This window comes from Palaemon carinicauda, chromosome 14, assembly GCF_036898095.1.
Source record: "Palaemon carinicauda isolate YSFRI2023 chromosome 14, ASM3689809v2, whole genome shotgun sequence".
In the NCBI taxonomy this organism is placed as follows: domain Eukaryota; kingdom Metazoa; phylum Arthropoda; class Malacostraca; order Decapoda; family Palaemonidae; genus Palaemon; species Palaemon carinicauda.
This window is the reverse complement of record NC_090738.1, coordinates 36,622,477-36,638,089: the sequence shown is the minus strand read 5'-3', so window position 1 is coordinate 36,638,089 and position 15,613 is coordinate 36,622,477. Positions and strand designations below refer to the sequence as shown.

General features: G+C 40.9%; 1 protein-coding gene across 2 annotated transcripts in view; it reads right to left on the bottom strand.

Annotated features, from left to right (window-relative positions):
* The window catches only part of PQBP1 (poly-glutamine tract binding protein 1), a 62,412-nt gene extending 52,117 nt beyond the window's left edge, over positions 1-10,295 (bottom strand). Inside the window, exons 1-2 of one of the 2 annotated variants that reach the window (XM_068386977.1) lie at positions 10,091-10,295; positions 6,649-6,776 (exon numbers count right to left, since the gene is read on the bottom strand). In XM_068386977.1, the coding sequence (XP_068243078.1) occupies positions 6,649-6,776; positions 10,091-10,160 (198 nt within the window). In that variant the 5' untranslated portion in view covers positions 10,161-10,295. Of the gene's footprint in view, positions 1-6,648; positions 6,777-9,927; positions 9,948-10,090 lie in introns of those variants that run through there. The other variant, XM_068386979.1, reaches the window with a different exon arrangement.
* Positions 10,296-15,613: the final 5,318 nt, after the last annotated feature.

Genomic DNA, 15,613 nt, shown 5'->3' with positions numbered 1-15,613 from the left:
AACCAGATGAGGAGGTCCCTTGCGATCTAGAACAACTTCCACGAATGAGTCCCTCCCTGCTTGGAGATGTAAGCCAAGGCTGTGGTGTTGTCAGAGTCCACCTCCACCACCTTGTTAAGCTGGAGGGACTTGAAGTTTATCAAGGCCAGATGAACCGCCAACAGCTCCTTGCAAAAGATGTGAAGTGTCCTTAGCTCCTGATTCCATGTTCCCGAGCATTCCTGTCCGTCCAAAGTCGCACCCCAGCCCGTGTCTGATGCGTCAGAGAAGAGACGGCGGTCGGGTTTCTGAACAGCCAAAGGTAGACTTCCTTGAGAAGAAAGCTGTTCTTTCACCACGTGAGAGTAGACCTCCTCTCTTCGGAAACAGGAACTGAGATCGTCTCTAGCGTCATGTCCTTTATCCAGTGAGCCGCTAGATGATACTGAAGGGGGCGGAGGTGGGGTCTCCCTAACTCGATGAACAGGGCCAGCGATGAAAGTGTCCCTGTTAGACTCATCCACTACCTGACTGAGCATCGGTTCCTTCTCAGCATGCTCTGGATGCAAACTAGGGCTTAGTAGATCTTTGGGGCCGACGGAAAAGCCCGACAAGCTCGACTCTGAAGATCCATACCCAGGTAGACAATGGTCTGGGATGGGACGAGCTGGGACTCCTCAAAATTGACCAGGAGGCCCAGTTCCTTGGTCAGATCCATAGTCCATCTGAGAATCTCCAGACAGCGACGACTTGTGGGAGCTCTTAAAAGCTAGTCGTCTGACGGAGCCGGACACAAGATCATGGTACTGCTGCACAGTCTGTGAACTGTCAACCATGGGGAAGCGAGGAAGTACAGTGACAACCCGAAGCTGTCTAGACTGTCTGGGTCGCACAGACAACTCCTTATCGGGTTGCTGAGGTTGCCGCACTGCGTCACAACAAGTCACTTCTGCTGGTTGTTGAACGTCTTCCCAGTGACACACTGACTCCGTAAACAAAAAATCCTCTAACAAGGACTAAGCTTGGACTGCATGTCTTGCAACACAGCTCAAGGTCTATGGGAGCAGGTGTGGTAACAGACGGGGTTAGCGACTGAAGTGGAACCATTACCTTCCCTGGAAGCATGTTATGCTTAAATAAAAGTCCATAGGAGGCTACGCAGCTAAAGGCTCCTCTCCAAATGACAGAGTCCTCAAGGGAATATCAGAAGGAGGGAGAATAGCACTTTCTCATCTACAGGAACCATATCCGAGAAAAGCTAAGTTCTCTCAGTGAGGGTTTCACTGGTGCAAAAGCAGCAGACTAGAAGGCAACGTTATGAAACTGCTTGACAGTCTAGTGAGTTGGCAACAACCAAAGATGTGTGACTGAGAAGCATGCGGTAAGGTATGCAGAGCATGCTGTATGTAGAGCATGCTGTAAGGTAAGCAGAGCATGTTGCATGGCGTGCGGCTTATGCTGCATGGGATGAGGCTCATGCTGCATGGAATGAGGCTCATGCTGCATGGTATGAGGCTCATGCTGCATGGGATGAGGCTCAAGCTGCAAGGGAAGAGGCTTATGCCGCATGCGTTGAGGAGGATGCCGTATAGTACGAGGCTCCTGCCTCATGGGTTGAGGCGGTTGCCGCATAGCATGAGGCTCCTGCCTCATGGTTTGAGGAGGATGCCGCATAGCATGAGGCTCCTCATAGCATGAGACTCCTGCTTCATGGGTTGAGGAGGATGCCGCATAGCATGAGGCTCCTGCCTCATGGGTTGAGGAGGATGCCGCATAGCATGAGGCTGCCTCATGGGTAGAGGAGGATGTCGCATAGCATGAGGCTCCTGCCTCATGGGTTGAGGAGGATGCCGCATAGCATGAGGCTCCTGCCTCATGGTTTGAGGAGGATGCCGCATAGCATGAGGCTCCTGTGAGGTTCCTGCCTCAAGAGTTGCGTCTGCCTCAAGGGTTGAGGAGGTAGCTGCGCAGAGAGAGGCTCATGCTGTGAAGAATGCGGTTGCTGCATGCGTTGAGGCGGCTGCCTCATAGCATGAGGTTCCTCAAGAGTTGAGGCTCTTGCCTCAAGAGTTGAGGTTCTTGCCTCAAGAGTGGAGGTGGCTGCCGCAAGAGTTGAGGTTGCTGCCTCAAGGATGGTGGAGGTTGCCGCAACGCAAGAGGTTGCTGCATAGCGTTGGTATCTGGCAACTCCCAATGCGGCAGCTCACGCGTGGAGGTAGGTTGAGGAACCTCAACATCATACGTCTGGCAGGGTGGACTGCGCAGAGGTGGAGTTGAGGTTGCTGCCTCGAGGATGGTGGAGGTTGTCGCACCGCAAGAGGTTGTTGCCTCGAGGATGGAGGAGGTAGTCGCAACGCATGAGGCTCCTACCTCAAGGGTAGAGGAGGTTGCTGCAAAGCATAAGGCTCCTGCCTCAAGTGTTGAGGAGGTTGCCGCGTGGCAAGAGGCTCCTGCCTCAAGGAAAGTGGAGGTTGCTGCACAGAGCTGGTATCTGGCAACTCCCAATGCGGCAGCTCACGCATGGAGGTAGCTTGAGGAACCTCAACATCATACGTCTGGCAGGCTGGACTGCGTAGAGGTGGAGGAGCGCTCGCAGGAGGAGGTGTGTTAACCTTCTCTGCCTGAAACTCCTGCATCAACACCGCAAGCTGAGACTGCATTGTCTGCAGCATAGACCACTAGAGTTTAAGAAAGACAACAACAAACGGAGCTACTGTCCGTTGAGACTGAGGGTCTAAAACAGCTGGTGCGGCAACAGACGGAGCTACTGCCTGTTGCGATACCACCTTGCCTCTCTGGGAGGTGTGCAGTTGTCGTACTGCAGCAAGTCCGAACTGACCCAGTGCTAATGGCTACACCTAGGAGTTGGACTTGCGCGGAAGGGACCGACTTGCACTTAAAAGCTGCAAGATTTGGTCCATGGTTTCTGCGAGAAACCTCTTCCGCAGACGAGGAATAAAAGGGCTCTCTCGTCTTTGTGTGGGTGGGGTGATCACGTCGGCAACGTGTGTAGATACACCCGAAACCACGGAGGGAAACGTCTGTTCGTCGATCAAGGCCTGCTGAACCCATAAGTCCTTCGACATTACTTCTCCCCTGGGCTTGGGAGCTTGTAAGAGGTCCCAGACTAGGCGAACAACTGGCACGAACAGACGAACCCTCGAACGCAACACTGTAACACTTTGCGCTTATCACTTTATCACTTTTGATTTTCTGTTTGCACTTATTTCACTGAACTCGAAACTTTAAGTGGTTTGTACCTGAAACACGCAATTCTATCCTTCCTTAAAAGTTAGTAATTGCGAAAACAGAATTACAATGTAACAGAAAAATATAATGAAAGATAAATAATTCAGTGGCTGGAAAGAGACTAAACACTAGATCAAATAAACTACGTTTAAAATCTCTCACCGCATAAAGCTTGAGAACAAGAATAAAACTCTAGAAACGTTTACCTTCTTCCCCTAAAGAGACTAGGGAGAAGAGCAAAAACGATAACAACGTTACTCGCTTGAACGAAACGTTTATCCTCCTCTCTCTCCCTCCGTCTCTATCTCTCTCTCTCTCTCTCTTGACTTAGAACCTGAGAGATGAGCCCAATCATATATATCGTTAAAACATATTATTGTTAAAGGAAAAAAAAAAAACTGAAAGATTTCCCAAATAAAAAGTTCCTTTATTAGAATTAAAACCATTAAGCTAAGAAAGAATGAACAAAACGCTAGAATCGGTTTACTCTTACTGCAACGTGACACCGTGAAAATTCTCTCTCTATCGTAACGATAGAGCGCAAGTTGAACGTTCTGAACGTCAACAACTGCAGAGACAAAACAAAACGTTAGTTCAACTTTGAAAACAGTACGAGACTATCAAAGAAATTCTTTCAAAAACATTAAAATAGCATAAAATGTTAACAGGTAAAAACGAAATGACGGGCTCAATGTTAATTAACTTCGGTACCAAGAAAAGACCGCCTACTATTAGGAAAGGTCGAATATAAACAAATATAAAAATTAATTTTAATAAGTTTATAATAAAAGGAAGTTAATCGAAGAGGCCTATAAAAGGCGGAGAGATATAAAATAAATCTATAACTTTTGTTAAGCAAAATTAAGAGAGTCTATACTCTCTTAGACACCAACACTTCCGTCTAAGGGAAGGGTCGGCCATTTAAAAGTGAACGAGAGTTCATACTCTCTTCGTCACCATAATTAATCAAATTAATTCCAAAAGCTAGCTAAGCTAATGATAAAACTTCCTGAATAGCGAAAGCTAAACTCTAGAGCAAATACATCACCAAATCGTGAGCAAAAACTCCAGAATCAACAGCGTATCCATGTAGGTCTAGCCGGAGGCACGACAGAGGAAAAATTGAGGTGGTGTTGACAAGAAGTACTGGAGTACCTGACCACAGATGGCGCTGTGGTGTTCACCCCCACCTGTATAGCGATCGCTGGCGTATCCCGACCGTAGATTTCTGTCGGCAACAGAGTTGACAGCTACATGATTATCGGGTAAGATTAATATTGAAAAACTTTTATATTATGTTTAGTTTCTCTGTGTACTTGATGCTATGTATTATCCTTAACATGGATATTAATACCCAATGTATAAATTGGAAATAAAGAATTATTATTAATATTATTATTATTATTGTCCGATGTTGGTCTCCTTCTAGGGTCTAGACTCCCAAGAGACAAACTCGAAGAGGGCTCCTAAGGAATCCTAGGGGGTAGCTCTGGCTGGAGCAGTCGAAGGTTGTGGTGGTGGAGGAGCCACACCCAGAGACTACAGCAGGGTGGAGAGGAAGGTACTCACCCATGCAGGAAGCTCAGAACCTCCAGGTAAGCCATGGGCTTCCCTTGAAGGTCCAGGAGGAGAACGCCCCCCTAGGGGGAGCTCAAGAGGGAGCCTGCGTCAATGCAGGGAAGAGTCTCTGCAGCAGAGGAACACGTTCCTTTGATGGGTGAGAAGGCCGATCCAGGCTAATAGGCACATTAATATTAGGAGACTCCTTAAAATCCTCTGGAAAGGATATCGGCCTGCCGCTGGAGGTGGTAGAAGCCAAAGGTGTTGGTACCGCACTTGCTTTCAGTTCTGACACATCTGCTCGTGAATTGCTTGTGGAAATTGCTGATTTGCACGCAAAATCAGGAGATTCACGCAACAACAGGCAAGATTCACAAGCGGATGTGCTCGCAACAGGAGTAGTAGAGCCATACTGGAAGCGGAAGGTCTAACGCATTCCTGCTGGAGCAAAGAAGCACTCTGAGTAGGGGCAACCACAAGCGTTGGAGAACGCGTTTCCAAGTGCCGCATAGGTGATCGCTTTGCCAAAACACCCCAGGTGGTTAAAGGCACTGGAGGTTTAGCTGGATGCCTGTCTGAGGGACGGTCAGTCTCATGATCAGGTTCGGTCCAAGGTCGTTTAGGTGAAGGAAGGGTTGAGGGGCTACGCACTGATGGCCTGCTCGAACACCTACCTCTACCTCTAGACGAGGAACGTCTAGACCTTGATCATGAACGTGTGGTTTGCAATCGTGAACAAGCTGTTCGTGAATGAGAGCGTCTAGCCCTCATTCGAGAACGGCGTGAGCGTCGTGAATGTCTTGCTCGCGAGCGTGAACGCCGCCTCGTGATCTAAAACGCGAGCATCTGGACCCACGATCGCAAGACTTCTCGTGAAGAGGAACGCCTCCGAGGAGAGCGTTGAGACCAAAGGTCTCGTAAGCGTGAAGCTCTAGAGCAACAGAGCCTTCCAGAAGACGAGCGTTCGGATCGTGATGACCTACGATCCAGATGATCTTCCGATCGTCACGAACGACGATGAGGTGGCAAGGCTCGTTCTGCTGGTGGGAGGAGAGATGGTCCCTGGAAGATCATCACCTGCAAACGACGTGTTCCTGTGGGAGGAAACAGATGACTGGAGATTATAGAATGACGAGGTCCCAGGATGGCAGGTAGGGTCATCATCAGCAGGGGCCCGTTGGAGGGGCGAACGCACAAGAGCGCCTCGTCCGCGTCTGGAAGATCCAGGAGAGGGCGACAGATGGACTTCGCACAGCTCTAAAGCATGAGATGTTGAAGGCTCTGGAAATGGGTCCTTCTTAGCACCGCGCTGAAACGCAGAAGTTTTTCCTTCGAAGGAGGTCCCGAAATTTCTCCCATTGGGAGACAGGCTACTACCTACACTCTGCATAGGCCGAACAATGCCCTCTACACGAAGGACACAGAGAGTGCAGGTCGGTATCCAACGATGACATGAAGGAACCGCACGCAGCACCCTCGCGCCCAGGACGGGTCCGCATGAAGGTGATCCAAAAAAACCACACCTGAAAAGAAAAAGCAATTAAAGATGTCCAATGACAGCCTTGGGAGGAGAGAGAGGAGACGTCCACTCTCTACCGAGCCAAAAGAAAAAGCGACGTACCTCACAGCTGTGAAAATATACAGAGGTGGCTGGGTAACCCATCAGCCACCCCCAGGCATACCCGCTCAAGCGATTAGGCAGGGTTGCCACCTTGCACTTCAAGTCTAATGACTACCTTCCAGCTTAGCCGAAAGATAATCCAAATAAATAACAGAAGGTTTGTTAGTATGGGAACAAATCTATTTTCAAACTAAGAAATCTATTTTCACATACATAAAACTATGGCACACTATACTAACTATATAAGGCTCAATAACTTGAGGTTCGACAGCAGTGAAGCTTATTGTAGTTTGTGGAGGGGTTTCATCATAATCTTCAGCAATGATTTCTTCCTCTGCTGGAGATGCAGTCTCTGGTTCAGAAATAACTGTAAGAATCAACATCAAAATTGATTAATGATACTGTGTACATATAGCTTATTACTATTAGAGTTACTATACTGCATTACATTATCTTAATTGAATGACACATGAAAATACAAATGCTTTAACAAAATACCTAGTGTACTGTATATACAATCTAAAAATCTAAACAGCTGTCATGATTGTGTAGACACAAGTTACATATATAAAAAAATCCTTTAAGTATAAAGTACTTTTCCCATGAAAGATTTTATTTGTTATGTTATCTTTTAAAGGTATGTGCAATGAAGCTCCTCAAACAATCAAACACTTATTACAGCTACTGAATTCTTAAACAAAGTCATGCAAAGTATTCGGAATGGGAGGTTTATTTCAAAAATTTTAAAAATCATAACTATTTGAACAGCCTTATTTACACCTTTAAATATTATTCTAAAAATAAAATACATCCTTCAATATGAGCCCATAAGTTTACACCCTGCATCTCTTTGTGTACACAAAAAGAGAAACTCATATAGCTATGTATCCTTACGGATAACCTCTCTCTCATGGTAATGGTGGCAACCAAGTAGCGACATATTTTGTGGCCAATGCCATCCTTGTACCTTAAGACAGAATACTAAAAGATTTGGAACTTGCACAATGAATGAGCACCCACCACAGGTAACATGAACATGAGTCCCAATACTCGTGAGCAATACCAATGATAAAATGAGTAAAAGCCATACATTCATATATAATATGATTTATGAAATTTGGCCGATATAACCTGGGGCTGGGGAGATCATTCTGCAAAATCTTATTATGGTTTCCATATGGTGCTGGAAATCAAACCAGGTAGGACTGTTCACCTGCAATTGACAAAACAACAGTGGCTGTAACAACAAGTTCCTGATTGCAAACTACCAACAAAGGTACCGGTCAGCAGATGAGTTCCATACAGCATAGAATACGAACCTAGGTAAAGAGCAATCCTCCATATCACAATAGGAATGAAACAGGTGGGTACAAACACTCCCACCTTCCTATGGCCTATAGTGCTGATGTCCAGTTCGAATAGGGCCTTTCACCTGCTCCTGATGCAGTAGCGGTAACTGTAGTAACGGCACTTGCTCACTTGACTGACCAGGAAGGTAATAGTGAGTACCACCACTCCCTACCGAAGGGAAGAACGTGACCTCTAAGAGTTCCAAGGAACTCTAGCCAAAGCCCATCCCATGTGACTATCTTAATCGTCGTCTTTTCAAGGAAAAAATGTTTTACAAGGGGTACAGTAAAGGAGAAAAGATTGGAAAAGGTAAGAGGTTGTATTTTCTTTTAACCATTTAGTATCATTTTACAGTAGTGTACATTTACGTACGTCAGATTTATTTTTTATTCCTAGTTATATGCACTATCATAGGGAGATGACTTAGGTGCTTATGCATAGCACATGTACTATACAATATTTGTGTGTTCCGAATTAAAGTACATCAAAATTAAGCTTACGCGACAGTGTAAGAGTAGATCTCCATTGTAAACCGGGAACCGGAACCTACTGTAGTTTTTTTCTTCTTTCCCTGTGAAAGAAGGGTTGATGGATGGAGGAAAACATACTTAAAAGTAACTACTACCATTACAGGCCTAGAAGTATAGACTGAAGGGGAAAACACCTGTATATTCTAATTTCCTTGGCCAAAGAAAACACTTAAATCAGATAGCACCTGTTTTCCTTGTATGACAACCATCATATGATAGTGAACAATATCTGTAGTTGTTACGAAGCTAAGTAGAACTAACATTTTTAAATTATACCATTACACACTAAGGAAAAAAGATCCTTAGAAAATACAGTATATTGCCAAATAGAAAAAAGCTGTACTGTAGGCAGCTGAAGGCGAGAAAACGGTTTTATTATAGTTACGGACGGAAAAAGCTTTTCTACTAAAAAACAGGTGTGTTTATAGAAAACATCCGTTTTCTTAAAAAATGACTTATTTTCACTGCAAATGAAAATTTAATTATCTAAGAAATAATAATCAATGGGGTTAGCATGCACAGCTCAGCATGTACCACTTGCTATTACATAGGAGCTTGATGTTTTTCTTTTTCCGTGAGGGAAGCGAGTGCACGACGGAGCAAAAGCCATTAGATTTCTTAAATAATATCCCGTTCTTAGACAGTCTGATGGGTTTCCAGTTTATTTGCTGTTGAAATGAAGGTCAAATTCAGTGAAAGCACATTATTTACTCCAGGAAAAATTATTTTTTCCATTCAAAATGTTGCTCCGTCCGTAACTATAATTTTACTGGAAGAAAAAATCTTCATTGCCGCTATTCTGTTTGGAATTGGGGAGACCTGTGTTAAAACTAGAGGAAATTATATAAAAAATGGGTAGAAACATATATATAAATGCGCAAATGTAAATGGCAAATTTAGAAAATAACAGGACAGTGTTTGGAAATCGAGAAAATAATTTTTTTATAATACAATATAAAAAATTTCCTAAGCTTTATAATAAAGCACCAGAGACCACCTTGAAATTAGTTTCAAAATTAGTCTTCAAAACTCACGTGATATGTGCGTATATGCGGTAAATATGGAGTGCTTTATCTATTTTTGAAACTAGGTAAGATAGTGCTTTTAGATCGAGACTGGAAATTTTGTCTTGAATTTAGTAATGCTCTGAACTGGGTAATTTGAGTGTTTTGAGATTGTTTAAAAATTACGGTCATGAAAAAGCTCTCAAAATTGCAGCCTAAATGACCCACAGCCTAAGGAGTCGCGGCCTAAATGATTCTCAGTCCAATCAACTCAGCCTGTATGCCTCTAAGACTAAATGACTCTCAGTATAAACGACTTTGGCCTAATTGACTCTCGGTCCAAAGTGCTCATGACCGTAACGACTTGCTCCCACCTAATATACCCGGTCCCACCAAATCACCTACGTCAGCATGTCCTTATGGGCACATGAATCCCGTTACCACTACTAGGACTAAATGACATGTGTCTTCTTCATTCTACAAACTCTACAAAAACCTAATATTGTGAAAAATTTACTGGTTAGGCCTACACTAGACTACTATAACAACCCATCACGTCAATAGACCTAATCCACATGCTACCTGATGGTAGTTTGGCCTACGATAACTTGTGCTATATCAATAAAATCCTTACCGAATCTGGGTCCTGTTAGGCTATTCAGCACCAAAGAGCAATTGGGGGAATATCTTGCTGTTCTTATGAGGTAAACATTGATACTGGACAGCAAGAACGAAGAAAGCAAATAGATAGGCCTAAGCTAATATGTAAAGTTAAAACAACACTGAAACATGTCTACCTGGTTCCTTGGGCACACTGATGATCCCTCTTTTCGCTAATTTAGCGGCTAATGCTGGAGGAAGGGGCATCTTGATGATATGTAAGCAATATACGATTATATTTCAAATTCAAAACACCACAAAATTTCGTAAACAAACAACCATTTCTTAACTTGGACTTATACAACTGTTGTTGATTTACGACGACGTTCAGGACGTCACATCCTCTTGAAATGGTAGTGATTCTCACAAAAGAGAGTGAGGACTCTCATAAAATTTGCAAATAATCATTGAGTTTTTTTCATGTCATGTACACCTTATGTAACATAATTGAATATATAATTTAATTTATGGTTACTTAAAACACTGCCTTTTTATAACCAAGGCAATTTACTCTGTTGTATTTTTTCAGGTTTAGGCTGTGTAAAAAAATTCTGTTTGCGGATTCTGTTTACCGTTTAATTTTTGTTTTATCGGGGCACATCATCACCACGGACAGTGCATGGTCCTTTCTTTTATTTTCACATAATAATTTGCAAATAAGGTTCAATAAGTCACACTATGCATTCGATTTGAGTTGCCAAAGTCACACTATGCATTCGATTTGAGTTGCCAAAGTCACATTATTACGATGTTTAACGACGAGAATACGATCTATTGTATTAATCCTGGTCCTTACAGGACAACCAATATCGTCCGCAAATAAATCCAGGTTCCAGTAAATACTCGGAATATCTGTATCCAAATATATCTCATTTATAAATCGGTTAACAAGTTGCATCCATGGTCAGTATTTGCGGCTTCTTAATTTCTACATCTAAAGCTTTATAACTCCCAGAAATTCCCTTGTTCAGTATACTGTATAGTCTACAGATGAATATTATATATATATATATATATATATATATATATATATATATATATATATATATATATATATATATATATATATATATATATATGTGTGTGTGTGTGTGTGTGTGTGTGTATATATATATATATATATATATATATATATATATATATATATATATATATATAGCATATCTAATCCGCTAAAGGACAAAGGCCTCAGACAAGTCTTTATTCATGTCTGGGGTTTGGCCAACTTTAATCACCATTTTTCTCAACTGCGGATTGGTGATGGTGGGACACTTTCGTCTGATCGCTCACAGCAAACCCAACTTAGTATGAGTAACCCTGACTATTACGCCTGAGTTATCTTTATTTATCAACCCTGAATCTAAATATATTTTGCAAGGTTTTTTTCATAGTACAGCTTTGCTGATCATGGTATTACACAAACCCTTCCATCCTGTAAAGGTATCCCTATTCAGAAAGGGACAGACACGCGCGTACGCGCGCGCATACACATACATACATACATACACACACACACACACACACATATATATATATATATATATATATATATATATATATATATACTATACACTATAGTATACATATGTATCTATATATCTATCCATCTATATCTACGTATATGTTGTATATATATATATATATATATATATATATATATATATATATATATATATATATATGTATATATATATATATACATACATATATATATATATATATATATATATATATATAAACCAAATTATCCTTTAAAAATAATATAAATGCAAATGTCTATACATAGTAATACCACAGCCTTTGCCATTATTTGGTCCCAGGACATATGTAATAAGTTTGTTTTCGATGAAGGCGGGAAATGGCCCCAATAAAGTGACGCATATGTATTAACAATAGACGACTTTGTACTTACAACATACTATCTTTTTATATAAAAACAGATAAAATATCAAATAAGGCACAACAGTAATATCAACACATTAACAATGGTCACTTTCCTTTAAAATGGCTTCTGTTTGCTGCACATTAAAGAAGGTGCAGTTGGAAGTGAACTAGTGAGAGCGGAGCCTTTTAAATAATATCTTAGTAAACAATGCGGTTTTGTTATAGATAATAGCAGACATCAATGTCCAAGCCAGGCTCAACGAATAAGCGATGGATAACACTTTTTCAACCTTTTCATATCCCTTGATCGTCTCCAATTATCTATAGTAGGGTAATTATAACATGATGCTTAGATTCACTACCTTTACTTTGGGAGCCATGACTAAAATCAAGAAAGGTTTCCAAGATTCAAAAGTATATGCAGTCTTCCCCACCGTCATCCTTACATTAAGGGGTCGGTTGCCTGGTGTGACCTCTTCAATACCTTCTATCAAAGGCATCCTCTTTCACCAAAGCTCTTCTCTCTACATCATCCTTCACCTTGTTTTCTTTCCCACCGTTATCCCTACATTGAGGGATTGGTTGTCCGATGCGACCTCTCCTATGCCTTCTATCAAAGGTATCCTCTTCCAACAAACCTCTTCTCTCTATATCATCCTTCACTTTATCTTCTTCTTTCCCACCGTTATCCCTACATTAAGGGGTTAGTTGCCTGATGCGACCTCTCCAATGCCTTCTATCAAAGGCATCCTCTTTCACCAAAGCTCTTCTCTCTACATCATCCTTCACCTTGTTTTCTTTCCCACCGTTATCCCTACATTAAGGGATTGGTTGCCTGATGCGACCTCTCCAATGCCTTCTATCAAAGGTATCCTCTTCCACCAAACCTCTTCTCTCTCTATCATCCTTCACTTTATCTATGCATCCCTCTCGATCTTCTCCCCATAACAGGTTCCTCCCAAACACCCCTTACTCCATCCCCACCATCCATCCTCAACACGTCCCCACACCAACTCAGTCATAACACTCTTATCACCTCTGTAATCTACAACGCTTGCCATTCTTACTTCATAATTTTCCCATCTTTTAAGCCGTAATATTCCCATAATCCACTTCAGCATCGTCATTTCTGTTTTCTCAAACTCTGCTTCCTCTTTTCGTCAGAGAGCCCACGTTTCCGATCCATGCATGAACACTAGTCTTATTACTCTTATAGAACTTGACTTTTAGCTTGATTAGTATTTTCTTGTCACGACACAGTGCCGTGAATTTTTTTCTTTATCGTATTGTGATTCTTATTTTGAGTTATCAATTAGATATTTTATTAATTCTTATTTTATCTTTAACAGTCACGGATTAAGAATAGCATACTTTTAACTACTATTCAAGAATCAATTGTTCAAATTAACAAGAAAATGAAGTCCACGGTGATTCAATCAGAAGACATGCATGTATACTGTAGATACATTTACTGTATCGTACACCTTCGGGAAGAATCAAAATGGAATTATCATAGTGTATTTCTCTTTATATTTCTGATATTTACTGCGCATCATAATACGATTTTCATATTAAATGTATGTATTTTCTAATCTTATAAAGATAATCTTCTTTAAATTTTACTTTTTTTAGATATTTTTCACCATCGCTGTACGACAGATCGGTAGAGTCAGAAATAACGTAAGGTGAAACGGCATTATGAAGGGTATTACTTATTCATACTTGTGTATATTATGAAATAAAGGCCTCTATTTCTAACATTTATAAGAAGCCTTTAGAGACTATCTTTTAGTTTTCAACGACTCAGCTTCCCTTCTTTACATTTCTCTTTTTCTCCTTTTCTCTAAAATCTCTTCACTGAACCAAGGAGATCTGTCCTTAACCGTTATAGTCTGATTGATAGCTCGGTAATGGCCAATGTACGACACCTGTGATGTCTAATTTGAACTTATGTGGAAAAGATGAAGGAATTGAATGAAAAAATCGGTCTTCTGGATTGTGCTTAATTACCTTGGAGTTTCTTTACTCCGCATGATGCTAAAAACATCGCGATATGTAAGAAATGAATCATTTTAATTCACGGTCCTTTGCTAATGATCGAAATTTATACGTAACAGAAAAGACCGGTGGGATAATCATGTGAATTTTAAATTTGTTCTTTAAGTGGAAATCGTACAAAAAAACAAGATGTCACTAGGAAGAAAAAATGACTCTCTCTCTCTCTCTCTCTCTCTCTCTCTCTCTCTCTCTCTCTCTCTCTCTCTCTCTCTCTCTCTCTCTCTCAGGCAATTCTTCTTCTTCTTCTTCTTCTTCTTATTATTATTATTACTATTATTATTATTATTATTATTATTATTACTTGCTAAGCTATAACCATAGTTGATAAAACAGGATGCTCTAAACCCAGGGGCTCCAACAAGGTAAATAGCCCAGTGAGGAAAGGAAACAAGGAAAAATAAAACATTTTAAGAACAGTAACAACATTGAAATAAATATTTCCTATATAAACTATGAAAACTTCAACAAAACAAGAGGATAAGGAATAAGATAGAATAGTGTGCCCGAGTGTACCCTCAAGCAAGAGAAACATTCTGAAAATATCTGCGTAATACACAGGGTTCCCATTTCTGTTTTCCCTCGCACGTGTTGCGTATTTTGCTCTGTAATGTCACATAAGAGGAAAGGCTCTCAGACAATGTAACATTTTATGTTAGCAATTTTGCATTACTTCTCGTCTCGGGCTTTTTCTTTCTCGGGGGGGGGGGGGGGGGGGAAATATGCTGTCACGAACGATATCTTGTCTTTAATGGAAATTGTATTAAAGGTTTTTTGGAGGCAGAAATTACTAATCTTTTATGCTTTCAATTCTCTTATAATATAATTATCAGATGAAATTGAAATCAATATTCTCAGCCAATTTAGTGTAATAAATTATCTTTCAGCCAGAAATTTTGATATGGAATTTCACTTTTGATTTATAAGTTTAATGATACATTAGACTAAAATTGCAAGCCCAGTTACATTACAGCTCTTGTTAATATATATATATATATATATATATATATATATATATATATATATATATATATATATACGTGGATTAATATACTGTACAGTTAGAATCAAAAGAACGCCGACACTCGGGGGAAATCTTTCGTCAGATGTCTCTATTGTTCCCATGACAAAACAGAGAAGGTGTTGCTCTTCTTATTACTTCTACGAAACGGGCGGAGCCTTCTCCTTCCTCAGCGAACCAAAGACAGGAAAGGACTGCCTTTGTTAGCAAAAGCATACTAAAGCTACAAATCGAGTTGCCATATTCAAATTCTTTATTATCTTTTGACTTCTCAACTATCCACTGCAAATACAAAACACACACACACACACACACACACATATATATATATATATATATATATATATATATATATACATATATATATGTATATGTATATATATATGTATATATATACATATATATATATATATATATATATATATATATATATATATATATATATATACATACACACAATTACTATTTCTTCGTAGGAGGGGCTAAGTGGACGCTCAGCGGGGAAGGGTGGGGAGTGGGGGTCTCCTCTTCACTAGGAGGATTAATACTACTGGAGATGCCCTGACTCAGAATTCTTTCCTGAACCCGCCTCTTCACAACCCCTTGCCCCAGCCAGTCCGACACTGAGGAAATAAGGAAGTCATTTCTGTTTTAGGGGGTGTGGAGACAAGTTAAATGAGTATTCTTGATACAGCCTGTA